Raw genomic sequence first — 15192 nt, forward strand, 5'->3', positions numbered from 1 at the left:
ATCTACCAAAAGTAATGCAGTTATGCCATCTAGTGGTATAAATCCATATCCTGAAAACACATACATTTTCTTTTGAGCAGAGTATTGAAGTCACATTAATCAGTGCGCTGCAACTTTAACTAGCTCTGCACTGAGGTCTTGTTCGTAGTTTAGATTAGTGCATCTAATGCGTGATGCTGTTCACGTCTGAGTAACTTCTCCTGAAATACAGCTTTCATTCTTCTTCACTCAGTCATGTTCTTCTTAAAGACCTGCCTGCAGGTTTCTCCTTCACAGTACAACTCCTGAGGTTATGGGACACAGAACATTTCAATTCAATTCAATCCAATGCAATGCAATTCAATGCAATTCAATTCAATTCGATTCAATTCAATTCAGTGTTTTGTGCATTATGCGGAACGAATATGATCAAATATGTGCCTTCAAGTTCTTACCAGATAAAGCTTGTCGTCTTCAATCCAGTGAGCCCAGCCCCGGTTCTTCTTCTCTCCAGTCTGTTCACACACCAGTTTATTCCCCTCTAATCTCACCAGTGACTGCACAGAAAGAGACATAACAGTTTTACCACTCAAAATGACGGTAAAACACATCACACAATGTTGAAAATACTCGCCATCATCCATCCTCACCTTGATGTGTCTGTTGTCCAGTCCCTGCGTAACCTCCTCAAACTCCTGGCCCACTCTGAAGGACACGGTGTAGTTTCGGAAAGCGCTGACTGTCTTGATGACGTTCTGGTCACCATGCTGCTCAATCACCTTCTTCTGCTTCAGCTTCATAGCAATCTTTCGTAACCAAGGGGTGATACCTGGCATGGCAGAGAGGTGTTTTACCTGATTGTACACTACAGTAGTTACAAATCCAGGGTTGTGCCCTGGAGCCACCCACGGGCAACAAACACATTCTGCAAATAGCTTGATAGATATAAATGCAAACATGTATTTCAATAGAGGTTTGACATTAAAATACAACTGTTTGACTGGAACACCATGATCTGAGGACTTACCCAGTGCAATCATGTAGCCCTCAAAGTTGACATTGCTGATCATGTCCCATGTTCCACAGAGGCTAACAGGCATTTTCATTCCTTCTCAGATACTATGTGTATATAAGCGTGGATCCTGTGATTAAATGTGATTCTCACGCTGCTGATGGGGAGTTTTGAAGAGAGGCTGAGACAATGCTGCTTTGTGAGGGAGGCGTAGAGATAGGTGTGCTCCTTATCTCATTCGCTGTTACCTGAGGATCTGATGAGGGTAAAGGAGGAGCTTACAGTAAGTTAGTGCCTGGGTGTAGAAGAAGAAGCCAGACATGTTAGACTGGTCCATAAACAAAATTCTTACTGCACATGCATGCGCCCTAGCACAAACAAAAATCTGATGATCCTAATCTTTAGGAAGGATTTCCCACTGAGGTCAGTTAGAATAATTTGTCTTTTTTTATCCTTATTCTGAGAAACAGGTGACAGACTTGCATATTTGTGTAAATACAGCAACTCAACAGCTTTCTGCAGTAAAACAGGCAACGATAAGCAAAATGCTGATCATGTAATATTCATATTTAGATTCTAATAAAATTCATTTCTCAAATATGACTTTAGGGGTTAGTCCTCATTGTCTTTGATTGTGAAATAAATGTTTGGGTTCATTGCAAACTAAGGTTAAACACCTGCTGCTTTAATGAAGAGTACCTCTGTGGTAGTGGCACACCTTTCCCCTTTAATGTGAAAAACATTCATGGCATGCATAGCTACACTGGTATGAACCATAAGGGATGGTGACGCAGCTACAGGGTGAGAGAAAACACAGAGTGCGCCCAAACATTAAGATAATTTTTTTCCTGCTGACTTCATTTAGGCTGCCAAGTCTGCACATCTATGTAAATTCTGTCATGGGCACTTGACACAGTAATAAATTAATTGTTTATTATGATAAACATGATTTCTGCGATGTACTGAGAATCAAGTCTGAACCCAGTTACCATATTATCTTTTAAATCTGACGTAATCTTGTACCAACAATAAAAGTAAATTCATTAACAAACTCTGATTCTAGTGTGATGTAATCAGTCATGCTTTCAAGTCAGCGCACTGCTATCTATCACAGTAAGGTTTTAGTTGGTTACAACTACTAATTTCAGCCGTTATCTTCTTTTAATGATGATTACATGAAAGATAAGTTACCCCCCCACCCCCCAACAGAAAGCACATTTTAATCAAATAGTGAAGGTGTCAATTTGACACTTCCTTAACAATTAAGAGTTTCTTATCTAAGTGACAAGAGCATTGTAACAGTAATGAAAAGCTTGCAAGGTGGAAAACAAAGGCGGTTGTTTATTTCAGTTCCAGTCATTACAAACCACATCTACCTTTTCAAATCTGTAGCACTAAAGTAGAGAGTTTAAAGTGTCTAAGCCACTTTTAATCTTTTCTTGAGGGAGTATGGTGAATTATCCTGTTCTAGGTACAAAACATGTGAGGAGTTGAAAGGAGTTTACTTATGCATGTGGGGGGAAATGTAGTACTATAAGTAAAAAGATGTAAATGTGCTTGTTCGTTATCTAAGTTCAAACATAGTGGATGTAGAAAAACTGTAAATCCCTAGGTAATTAACTACACACTGACATTCAGATGACCTACAAGTCTGTTGAAGTGTTATTTTGTTCTTTTCTTGTTTGTATTTTTCTACAAACACAAGTTATTTTATTGCAGTAAGTGTCTCTAACTCAGTCAATGAATGCTTATCCTCTTCCAAAACACACACACACACTAACACACCATCAGAAGAGACTACTGTGTGGAGCAGGCACTGATGGAAGCATAAATAAACCATCTGATTTGTTTTAAGTTCACAGTAAACCTACAGCATTTAGTGTAAACAGCTCACACTTCTGTTTTGCAGCTGCAGCTGTAAATCTCTTAGCTAGAGGAGGCGCCCGTGTATCTCTGAAGGGGTGCTAGAACCACATCAGCATTTTTTTGCTCACTCTCAGCACTGTAGAGGTTGCACTCTCGAATGTAGAGATCCACGGCATCTGGCAGCAGATATCTGACGCTCCGACCTCGGCGAAGCGCCCGGCGCACATGAGTGGCTGAGATCTCATTGGACACCCACTCACGGACCACGTGGATGTTTCTGCGATACTTCCACAGCGTGTCTGACTGGTGGATGAACTTGTGGGGGTCGCTGCCACTTCGGGTGATGCAAACCAAACCGTAGCGGCCCACAATCTCAGCTATGTCCTCCTGCTTCCACAGATTAGGGATCCCAAAGGACTCCAGGACGTCAGCCCCACACAGCAACAGCAGCTGAGGGCCGTCTGAGCGGAGAAAAAACAGCTTATCAATAAATGTATGGAGCTTTTCTTACCAAAGGGAATAGAAAGTTAAAAGGGAAGTAGAGAACAATAACAAAAGACAGTGAGATAAAATGAAAAATCATTAAACATGGGAAATTAAAAATTGAAATTGGAAGGAGAAGACAATATTAAATTACAAACATGAACTTTTTATGAAAGCTTTTTTCTGTTTTTTTCATGTAGTAATTATTTAAAGAGACTTTACATATGTCAGTGTTTAGTGAAATTATAATGAAAGTCAGTGAGCGATGGTGGAAAACCACTTCCGCAGATTCAAATAGTTTACAGTTCTGCAAACTGACTTGGAGAAAACTATTGTTATTAATAGATGTGACACAACATGAATTAATTTCCACAAGTGATCTATGACCTGTCCAGTGTGTACCCCGGCCTCGCCCAGTTATCTGGGATTGGGAAACATAGCGTGAGGGCGCCCCATGTCCCCAGTGAATAAGATAATGAATGGTTTAATCTTTAGCAAATGTCACTTCGCATGCATGACACACATACACTAGCCTATTCCTGTCCCAATGTAGCTACATTCTGGAGATTCACATGCACACAAAGACACAAATGTTTTTTTCTGTCACTCGTGAAGAATGTTGCAAAGACCAAAAGGTGAAATTGGACGTCATGTTCAGATTGTTACTGATGGATGCATGACTTTTCTCTTCACCCCTGGAGGCGCATCTCTCCCTCCCTGTCATTACTGTAATCAAGTGGTGCGACGGGCGTAACCCATCACAGAACAACAACCGAGTATTCACACGTTAAGCCATTGTCTCCTGTTGTTGAGCTGAATACAGTGAACCGAGATGACTGAAGGAGGGAGGAGCGTGAAAGACAAGTGAAAGAAAAATACTCAAGTTACACAACAGTGCACATGGCCACACATGACCTACCTCTCCTTTTCTGATGAGATGAACTTCCAAAATAATTCTCATCTATGCGTCTCTTTTTGGCGTGCTTGACTGTGTCCACATCATCACAGTTCTGCTCTGCTGCAAGCAGTTCTTCATGGTGATGCCTATGTGAATGAAATTAAAGATACATTGAAAGATTGGGTTTCTGATCTCTCATAGATGAAAGGGGCAGAGGGGGGTGAGGGCTCACTGCACTGCAACATATCAGTCATTATCCAGCCAGCTCATTTCTGTATCTATGTAAACAAGTCTCCTTAAACACTAGTGTAAAAGTTTTTTGTGATTATGCTCTGCACTAAATATGTCCCGGTTTAACATAACGCCATATATTTGGAATGTTCTTTCTATTTATAATTGTTATTATCATTTATTATTTATTACTTATTCAACTTGCCTGGCCCTTGATTGAGTCAGTGCACACAGAGGCCACACAAGGGTCAGTGTGCACATCTGTCATCTCTGGCCTAGCCCACTATGTCAGTCAATTTGTGTGTATTTATGTTGTTCTGTTATTGTTGTTCTTTGTGTGGTCTGGTAGATTGTAACACTGAATTGCCCATTTGAATTTAACTGAACAGGCTCTGTGCCTTCACCAGTGATGCTCTGGGGCTGTTAGTGTGGTTTTAGTATTTTAATACAACTTTAACTAAGCCAAATTGTTTTGGTTTGGATTAAAATAATTAACTGAAAGCACAGATTACAGAGCGTCTTTTTTTAAATACAATTACATTTTCTATCTGCAAATTGATCAAGTGGTATAGTAGGTTACTTGGTTGACATTTGTGATAATATCAGATCTTAAACCGCTCGATGTAATCATAACAATTTATTTTACAGTGATTAGTATCTACTGCTGTTATGTTAAGAGATTCGACTTCACTGGCAAAGACGAATTAAAGGAAAGCAGGATATGCTTCTGAAGTATCTGACAAAACGTTATATTCACTGGCATATTTTCATATTTTATCACAACTCCAGATAAAAACACCTAAAAAAAAAGACTACTCTACAGCAGGCACCGTCAGTGACATAACATAGCAACTCACCGAACAACTTTTGCTGTCTCCACCCATTCAGGCTGCAAGCTCTCCCAGGAATCCACTGTGATCCAGTCTGAAGTCTCTGCGGCCAATCTGGCCATCTCCAGGCGGTGGGAGGCCTCAATCAAACCCTTCTTCTTATAGCCATCGCCCACTGGAGAGATGATGCCTTTCACCACCCTGAACTGACCTTAATCCCACAAGAGAAGAAGTGGGATTAAACAGGTGATCAAAAAGTGCAATGGCATCATAGAAGCTGGGGTTAGCAGAGCAACTAGGAATTTTACTCACACAGCATGTGCATGACTAAACCACTTTGATGAATTAAAAAGAATTGTTGTTGGGGGTGAGTTCACTCAAATATGCAATCACAATAATACACTTACTTGCCTCTAGTGGAACCTAGCAGAGGTGAAATATGACAATATATCATCAAAGTTGATAGGGTCAAATATTGAAATATGTTTTTTTTTTTGTTATGTTATAGTTCGGTGTTTTTCTAAAAGGTAAAGGTAAAGGTACTTTATTGGTCACATATACAGCTAGTACAGTGAAATTCTTTCTCTGCATTTAACCCATCCCTGAGGAGCAGTGGGCAGCCACGGTGCAGCGCCCGGGGACCAACTCCAGATTATGAGCCAGTGCCTTTGGTCAGGGGCACTGACTGGAGGATTAACCTAGCCGACATGTTTGTCTCCACTTTATTTGCTTGACAGGTATAATTAACCTTTCAGATGAAAGTTTGACATCAGTTAGTAAAATGTGATGCATTCTTCTTATGTGTTAAACTACCAATCACTGCATTGCAGTCGCAGTAGCAAGTTGCCCTAACATGACCAGCTATAATCAGCAGGAATAATAATATACTGTATATAATACTATATATAAGAAACAACTCTGACAGGGGATAAGATGTATTTATACATAGGTAAAATGATTAATGCTGAACTTTTATGTGGAGTATTTGGAATAAGGACTGCATTTATATAATCACTTCTATCAAAAACACATTTGTGTCTCTAGTAGCCTACACAGTGATCTGTCTAATCAGTGGGAGAAAATCCAGGTTCAGTGTTTTACCCAAGGGCACTTTGACTGAGGGACTGAACAATTAACAACCTACCCGATCTCTTGAACCACAGCTGCTCCTTTTACAGCTTTTTTAAACCTTATATTTCTACTTCTAAAAGGATCTAAATGTGCTGGTTTCATTGCCTGGGTTTAAAAAGCCTTTCGTCTGTGATTTCTTTCTCCCATCCGACACTATGGAGGTGAACTGAATTTCCTTTGTTCACAGTGTTGTGAAATGGTTTTTGATTTTATTTCAGTCTTATGATGAGCAGAGCACCACAAACAATCTCCAGTTCATCTAGAGAGAAAGTCTCAGCATCCAGGTAAATAATGAACACTACCTGCATTACTACAATATCAAGACAGATGAGTGAGCAAGTGTGTTTTTTGTGTAATTTGGGAGAGCCCAAGACATCCAGGATGTGTCACTCTGAAAGGTCATACTATTTGTGTTTCACTCAACCTGTGTCTTCCAGATGATCTCGAGCCAGTTCAAACATCCTCAGGTGCATGTTGGTGATGGGGTTGAATGAACCACAAGCCAGCAGGACCACTGGGGTTATATCTTGAGCCTCCATGCCTCATAGTGGAGCTGAGTGTACACTACAACAACAACACAGACAAAGACTACAGTTTGTTGGCGGTCTACCAGGGTCACAGTCTCCATCTTTGTAAGCAGAGGGAGTTATGTATTGTCTATACAAGATTCAATAACCAATGGCGTTTTAGCGCTGTCATTTATTAAGAAACCACAGCTAACTTTGCTTCGCCCGTAACTATGCAACGAACGCAACCTTGACGGTTGCCACAGAGATGGACGTACGGGACGCCTCGGCGATCAAAAAACACCAATAAAGCGAAGTGTGGACGACAAAGAAAGCGTTAAAGTAATGCAAATACTCGTTGAAGTACCGTGAGAATTAGCGGCGGTCACCTGCTCGGTAATGCGTCCCCTGCTTCCTGTAATATGGACGCTTTTAGAGCATGGATACATGTATCAGAGCCAGTCTACGGCTCTGACGCTATAGACTACATTGAAACGGATTGGATGTGCTCGGGCAGGAAGCCGACTGCACCCTGCACCGCACCCCACGCTACCGAGCTACGTTCACAATCACAAACGCTCCGACAAACACTAAACACCTTACAAGCGCATTTAACAGTATAGCTCTTTATTGTGGACATCTATTCAACGTGTTTCAGTCGCGTTACTTGTGTAATTTAATCTCCAAGCGGATGCAAACGTTTAAATCATCGCAAGGCTGATTTGCATCTGTTTACAAAGAGTCCGGTGAGATGTGTTCTTTTAGCATGCTAGCTAGCTATTAAGCTAACTAAATAACTTTTCTCGTTAAGACAACAGGTTGCCCTGAGCTTCAGGCAAATACTTTCACCCACAGTCTGTCAGTATGGATGATGTCTAGCTGAATGTTGAACAACTTTGTTATCGGGTTAGCTGAGCTCCACCAATGACAGTCATTGCTCATGAAGACGGTCTAAATATAGCATGTTAGCTTAACATTAAAGTTGCCTGGTACTGTGTGCCACAGTCTGATCCCTGTTATTCTTTGTGTTTTCTTTTTTGCTTAGTTTGGAAACGCTGTTTAATCTGGAAGGATGGCTTCACGCGGGAAATCAGAAACTGGAAAACTGAGACAGAATATGGAGGAGCAGCTTGACAGGTTGATGCAACAGCTTCAGGATCTGGAGGAATGCAGGTGCTTTGTAGTGAGATTCATCACACCCACACCAATGTATAGTCTGTTTACTCAATCAGAACATTTTGCATCTTATAGCTGGGGAGTAACAACCTCAATTGTGTCAGAAAACACCATTTAGGCTCTTAGTATTTTCTCATGTGCCTCTAAATCTCTCATCTATTTGTTTAATTCAGAGAAGACCTGGATGAGGAGGAGTATGAGGAGACAAAGAAGGAAACCTTGGAACAGCTGAGTGAATTTAATGACTCTTTGAAGAAGATCATGACAGGAGACATGACACTTGTGGATGAACTCAGTGGGATGCAGCTGGTATGCACGATCCATGGATAGTGTACAATAACTGTGTATTAAGGACGACTTACATAGGGTTAAACTATTCTGGCATAAACAGCTTTTTTTTTTCTTAATATCTTCATCAGGCAATCCAGGCTGCCATCAGCCAAGCATTCAAAACTCCAGAGGTGATCCGACTCTTTGCGAAGAAGCAGCCAGGACAGCTGAGAACCAGATTAGCAGAGGTTTGTGTGACAGTATCGAAGATCTCTGCTTTTTATTTCTGTTTCATACACTGCCGTAGAGTTTACTGCTCTGCTCCATGATGCCTCAGTGTTTATTTCGGCACTGCTTGGTCTAAAATTTGTCCACCTGCCATGTGACATTCTGTGCAGATGGACCGCGATGTCATGGTGGGGAAACTGTCACGGGATGTGTACACTCAGCAGAAGATGGAAATCCTCACAGCCTTGAGAAAACTGGGAGAGAAGGTGACGAGTGCTCACAGCAGATATGTGATGTTTTTCCACAGGTCGATGGATGATTCACTGGCTTATGCTCCTCAGTCCGTGTGAACACTTAAAGCTGTACTGACTTATTTTAGTCATTTAAGTGACACTAGGCTGACACACCAGCTGCTACAGCAGCCTTAAATCTCCCTTCAGAGGAAGCTGTAACATTTGAAACATGTTATTATTAGCTGATTGGGGCTTAGATGAACAACACATGATTTTTGTTTGTGTCTGTTCTGACAGCTTACTGCAGAGGATGAGACATTTCTCACTGAAAATGCTACAGCTACTCTGAGCCAGTTTGAAAAAGTGACTGCAAACCAAGGTGAGAGTGAACATGATTTTACACAAACGTTGGACCACATTATTATTATTATTGGTTGGGTGTGAGTATTATGATCATTTTTGTTTACCGTACCTTGTTTTGCTTTCTTTTTCAGGGTCTGAAGACAAAATCATGGCTTTAGCTAGCTCTGGTGTGAAAACCAAAGCATAGTCATTTTAACTCCGTCTTTGTTATTACCAAGAAACAAATGTGCCAATTGTTCAGTGATTTTTTTGTAAATAATCAGTGCACTTCTAGGTGTCGCTGTGGATGCTAACACTTTTTAATAGTATTATTTTATACCCCATCCACTTTTGTAAATGTCTTTTATTTGTCCAGATGAGTGTAAAATTGTATTATAGGTACGAGCATATGATTTGTTGAATATTATTAAGACATTTACGTGAATGTAGAGGATTGTTCAGACACTTCTTGAGAACTGCTCTGTTGTGATTTTTGCTGTGTTTTTTGTTGGGTTGCTGTGTCCGTCCTGAAATCTGAAAATCCAAGTGGTATTTTTAACATGTTGATTTGCTGTGCGAGTGCTAAAAATATTCAGTAGGCTATGTGATGCAGGAAATAACACATTCAAATAGAAATCACAGGCACGTCAGTAACAACTGGTTTGAAACTGATGAAAATACAGAAGATGTAAATTATGATTTTGACAAAGTGGGACAGTTGAAAGGCGTCAGATGGGAATAGATGGAAGTATGGCTCTGCAGTTAGTAAACATAATTACCGGCATGTACTCCAGATTTTCTGATCAGTCTGTCTCAATAAAATATTGACTTTATCAGCCTAAAATAATTCTAAAACAAGTTTTTTCACCAGCCTGGCAGCAGTGTGATAGCATGTGATAGCAAATCCACTTGATGGATTTGTTGCCATCTGTTCAGCACTGTGCAGGTCTTGTGATGGTGTGAGCAGCCATCTCATGAGAGTCATTCAGTCTGATGAATAGAGCTTGTGGTCACTCAACAGGCCTGACACCAGATTTAGGAGGTATATTCTTTATCCTGGATATTTTATCTCCTTAATTTCAGGTGCCTTTGGTATTTTGTCCATTTTCCATGCACTGTTTGATTATAAAGCATTTCAAACTGCTTCATTTGACAACTATAATTTTAAACCAGCAGTAACCATGTAAAGTGCTGGGTCATATATTTCATATTCAGGTTTGGTTGGTTGAAAACATGTAGAACTTAACCTCCCAATGTTTACAGTATTGGTTTAAATTGTGAAACCATTTACTTTGTGAGTAAAAACAATCTGCAGCAAAATGAATTTACATTGTATTGGAGTATTTCATTTTCACCATCAGATGGAGCTAATGCTCAGGACTCTTTTTAGCAGCACTACTTAGGGCGTGTACCACCAGCATAGTGCACACTGGCTATACATTGACTGTATGAGCGATGATTTAGGGAAAACAAGAAGGAGACCAAACTTATACCCCATCTCATCATCCTTTATTTTGTTTGCGAGCAAGCATCAACTTCACTACAATTTGCCTTTCAATTGGTAGAAAAGTGAGAGCAGCTCCAACAAGCACAAAGGAAGCATCCAAACGTTCAAAAAACACTGTCACCTTCCATTTTGAGCAAATTTTTAAAAGAAAAGAAACAAAAAAATATATATCTGGAGTGTTGTGGACGTGTGAAACAGACAGTATGAGAATCAGTAGTGTATCACGTCTCCTTTCTCACTCCAGTCTCACAACCCCACATGGAACGTACACAAACTTTGTGGTTCATGCAAAGTAAATCCCCCCTACGTCTTAGTGTTATTACAGTATGGCTGCATTTCAGTTTGTTAGGCAGTGACATTCAATTCAACCAACTGACACTTTGCCCAGGGGCTAACCAGAAAGCATATAACCCAGAAAACTGGAGATGGTGGAGTCACTGTGGAGACTTGACTTCAGAGTCAGTGTGCACGTTGTCAGTGACCCAGGGTACTGTACTTTAAACTGTAGATGACATGTGGACATTAAGTGTTTGACATAATGAAACTGAGAATTTCGGAGTCGACAGGCTTAAACTCTTGTGAATTTCATGCTGCCCTCAAGATCATTTCTCGACAATTCAGGCAATAGGACACTGTTCAAAAATTACCTTCCACTATACACGTTAACAGTATACCCATGTACACTGCCAAAACAATTTCATTATGTACTGTGCATCTTTTTAAAGGTGGATTCCGTCAATATGATTTAGAACAATATCTATAGAAGATACAATATGGATCTACTTCCTCTACACATCAACATGGACACATGACATCTATGTGAAATGTTTGTCACTTTTAATAAAAACTAGCGGTGGACTATTATTACAACAAACTGAAAGAAAAACGTAATCTCCAGCTCTGTAAGAAAACTAGCATTTAACAAATACAAAAAAAAAGAAGAAAAAAAAAATGCCACAAATAAAAGAGCATGGATTTTTGTTAGACCTGCTAATTTCGCTATGATCAAAAAAAAAAAAAAAAGGCAAAAGGCACTCCCATCTCAGTCGGCTCAGACCTGGCCTCCTTTTTCACAAGTCTGAGACATCATGGAGGGGAGACTGTTTACTACATTTCCACCACAGACCTCTAAAAAAAAAATCATAAATTAAGTGAACTTAAAGTAAAAACACAACTGTGTGACACAAATCCCCACAAGTAGCCTGGAAACTGTCTCCAATGAGAGCCTGTTGTGTGTTTCTGAACTGAAATTTGGCCTCTGAAAATAGATCTGTGATTCTGCATGCAAAAATATGAGACTCACAACTTAAACATTTCTAATCTTGATAATGCCACATTCTGCTCACTACAATGCCCCCAAATCTGATCTGAATTCAATTAATGCAGGTTTGGGAAATTTTTGACATTTTGCTTGGTACCCAAAAAACATGACACACACTAAATAGTTACAACAATGTCAGAGAGGAGATAGAGGTTGGACACATTTTCCCAATTAATTGTATAAGCTTTATACTAGTACCAGAAGGACAATAAGTTTACCAAATGTAAACAAATATCTTAGAACAACTCTACAGTACAGTTCCATGTACAATAAAATCTAGTGGTCTACTGCAAAAAATATTTCATTTTAAAGATTCAAACAAGAAGATGATTCATTTTAAAATATTTTCCTACTGCAGGCACACCCTCAGTTGTAATTCCAGAGATTACAATCAGTGTTTACAATGCAACAAGAAAATACCATAAAATGCACCAAATATATGTATTATTATTATTTCAGGTTAAATAGCCGTGCCATAGAAAATAAAGAGTGATCCTGAAAAGTACTTTCAAATCATTTCTCTCCCAAAAACAATGCCGACTACTTCATTATTCAACCAGACTCTGACATAAATCTGCTCCCAGTAGTTTGAAGGGTTTTTTCCTCCCTACTTCTGTCAGCACAGCAGGACTGGGGTACGGGCAAAAGACTTTTTTTTTTTTCTTTTTTCTTTTAAAGCTGCTGAGGAAATCTTTCTACTTGTCCAAATACACTGGCAGAAATGTTAGTACCCATATTTCAAGATTAACAGCACTACAGAACCTGCTGGTCTGGGGTTTGTACCACTCCACACACAAAAATGAAAGGTCGATTTGTACATGAACATTTCGAAACATTACGAAAAATCCCATCTGTACAACAGTGAGATCTACTGGGAATGAAATAACACGTGACACCTGAAGTAGAGCGTTGCCACCTGTGCAAGCGAAGCAAAGCATGTATGAAGCTGAAACCGTTAACCAGTCCTGCCTATGAGAAATTATGATTTTCCTCTTTGCAAAAACAAAAAAGAAAGAAAGAAAAACAAAAAAAAGAGACAAAATAGACACCACTTTGTCATGGAAACCTCCGCTGAACAGTCCTGGGTTTCTCATCATGAAGCAGACATTTTTGTACAAGCATGATGGAACAGCTTTTTGCGGAAATTTTGCAACATGCTACAGCCTCTGTGACACAAATAATTCTACATTACGTACTGCGTCGTTTTAGATTGAGTAGGCCTTTCACTAACACATAGACTAATTACATGGTTTCTTTATATTTACAAAATCTTTAAAAAGCAATTGATTTCTCTACACATAGGATTTGTTAAATATCCTCATGCACTAAAAGAAAAAAAAAAAGCGGTCTACTTGTTAAAAGCATCATTTTTGTTTCACTGTGGACTACAAGTCAAGAAAACTCAAGTCAAAGCTATATGTGAGTTCAGCGGCAAACAAATCTAAAAGCATTAGGCAAGAATATACATCAGGAAAAAAAAATTCTCCATTTGAACTTTTTACGTCTGAGAGAAAAGAAAAAGTGCAGGGTTGGCTTCCTCACACAGTTCAAAACAAATGTAGGCCAAGTTTTCCTGGGAATTAAAATATAATAAATAAAAAAATAAACAGTAAAAATCAGCAATCCGGTGATGACTAGACTACACTGAGTACCACCACTAAGGTAACAACAGAAAAACCTTGACCATATATATGCTGAAGGGAATTCTTGTTTTTCTTTTTCTTTTTTTCTTTTTTACATCATGGCTCCTTAGACATGAAACTGTGGGAGAAGGGGGTGTGAAGCAGTGACTATGAGGATCTGAGTAAGCGTGGGTTGGTGATGTGTGTGTGTGTGTGTAAGAGAGCTTGTGTTGAGGGTAGTGTGTGTGTGTGTTTTTTCTGACGTGTGTGCAAGTGTATGTGTGTGTGTATGTGTGGTGTTTTAGTAGGTGAGGGTGGAGTCGTCCCACTCCAGCTGCTGCTGTCTGCTGGCCCCCTGTTGGTCCTCCGGCTCGGCGCCCTCCTCGTCTTCGCTGCTCTCTGACTCAGCGCTCGTGATATCATCTTCCTCCTCTCCATCCTCGCTCTCCTCCTCTTCTTCCTCCTCCTCCTCGCTGCTGTGCTGGTCCTCGTATGTCTGCGTTAGAGACAGAAAGGGGGAGAGAGGAGTTGTTTGTGCTAAACTGTAAGGTTTTGTTGAAAAAAAATGATGGAACTTTGAGTCATCAGACTTTTTTGTGTTTTCTCTCCTTGTCATGATATGATCTACTGTTAATTATTGTGAAAATTATATCTCTTACTTGTGCCAAAGATCTGACTCACCTGACATTTTACAGAAATGCATCTTGTAGAAACACATTTAAAAAGCCTCAAGTAGTTATTTAACCTTCAAAATATTTTTCAGCATTTTTCTCATCATCACTCATTTTCAATCCAGGTAACAGCTTCTCATCTAAACAGATTAATAGCTGACATAGTATTATCTATATTCACAATACCAATGTCTGTTCTATAAACTTACTAAAGAAAGTACTGTGCAGATCTTAGAGCGAACAACAACAGAAAATAACAAATTAACTACCTACATCATCCATCATCGACTCATGGTCCAGTTTCACAGTAACTGGTGATATACCACATAAACTACAGATAAAATAATCCTCAGTGCTATCATAAAATTGATCACCCTGAATATAAAGTATGTTCTTCATTGATGCAATATGATATTGATATTGTAAAATATACTGTGATAAATATTGTGATGGTGATTCCAACCATACTGCCCTATACTAGTGGTTTGGCCCTGGTGGCAATAAAACCTGACTGTTTACAAACTTCAGCTTCAATATGTGGACATTATGTAGCAACGTGTCAGTTTACTGCACAGAACACACTCATCCAACTGGTTCTGATGATATCAAAAGGATGAAACAAACAAAAGTCCCCACTAGAGCTTTGTTGGATGCTCGAGAGAAACAATCATCAGTTTCTCTTTATCTTTTGCTGTTGTTGAACAAAAAAGTCAAACTTACAGAGACGTGAAGTTGCAAATGCAATATTAAAAAAAAGTATCAATCAACTGCAAAATGTTGATATTCTACCCACACACTCATTCACTAATCAAATCTGTTTTTTGAGCTGAGTGTATGTACTGTATATGTGTTCATGACTAACTGTCTGCACCACTGTAAACCAAAT

At 39.5% G+C, this 15192-nt stretch overlaps 4 protein-coding genes across 8 annotated transcripts in view; 1 reads left to right on the forward strand and 3 right to left on the reverse strand.

Moving 5' to 3' along the window:
* Positions 1-137: 137 nt before the first annotated feature.
* On the reverse strand, positions 138-1118 carry rbp7a (retinol binding protein 7a, cellular). Its single transcript, XM_085781746.1, has 4 exons — positions 1007-1118; positions 630-808; positions 435-536; positions 138-284 (listed from the first exon to the last, which is right to left on the reverse strand). Exons 1-4 carry the CDS (start codon positions 1083-1085, stop codon positions 225-227), a joined length of 420 nt encoding a protein of 139 aa, XP_085637872.1. The 5' UTR covers positions 1086-1118; the 3' UTR covers positions 138-224.
* Positions 1119-2834: 1716 nt separating this feature from the next.
* On the reverse strand, positions 2835-7353 carry nmnat1 (nicotinamide nucleotide adenylyltransferase 1). 2 transcript variants are annotated; one of them, XM_085781745.1, is made up of 5 exons: positions 7326-7353; positions 6855-6994; positions 5327-5510; positions 4260-4384; positions 2835-3318 (listed from the first exon to the last, which is right to left on the reverse strand). In XM_085781745.1, exons 2-5 carry the CDS (start codon positions 6967-6969, stop codon positions 2918-2920), a joined length of 825 nt encoding a protein of 274 aa, XP_085637871.1. In that variant the 5' UTR covers positions 6970-6994; positions 7326-7353; the 3' UTR covers positions 2835-2917. The 2 variants fall into 2 exon arrangements, with proteins under 2 accessions (XP_085637871.1, XP_085637870.1); XM_085781744.1 differs by having other exon boundaries at positions 7304-7353.
* Positions 7354-7501: 148 nt separating this feature from the next.
* Positions 7502-9522, forward strand: lzic (leucine zipper and CTNNBIP1 domain containing). The gene is made up of 7 exons (XM_085781752.1): positions 7502-7682; positions 7982-8109; positions 8286-8421; positions 8532-8630; positions 8781-8876; positions 9141-9222; positions 9338-9522. Exons 2-7 carry the CDS (start codon positions 8009-8011, stop codon positions 9391-9393), a joined length of 570 nt encoding a protein of 189 aa, XP_085637878.1. The 5' UTR covers positions 7502-7682; positions 7982-8008; the 3' UTR covers positions 9394-9522.
* A 1150-nt stretch (positions 9523-10672) lies between these two features.
* clstn1 (calsyntenin 1) overlaps positions 10673-15192 on the reverse strand; it is a 39930-nt gene continuing 35410 nt past the window's right edge. For all 4 annotated transcript variants that reach the window (XM_085781751.1, XM_085781749.1, XM_085781750.1 and 1 more), the window contains one exon: positions 10673-14131. In XM_085781751.1, the coding sequence (XP_085637877.1) occupies positions 13937-14131 (195 nt within the window). In that variant the 3' untranslated portion in view covers positions 10673-13936. The remainder of the gene's footprint in view (positions 14132-15192) is intronic.

This window comes from Trachurus japonicus, chromosome 7 (genome assembly GCF_045865225.1).
Source record: "Trachurus japonicus isolate A0001 chromosome 7, Traja_1.0".
In the NCBI taxonomy this organism is placed as follows: Eukaryota; Metazoa; Chordata; class Actinopteri; order Carangiformes; family Carangidae; genus Trachurus; species Trachurus japonicus.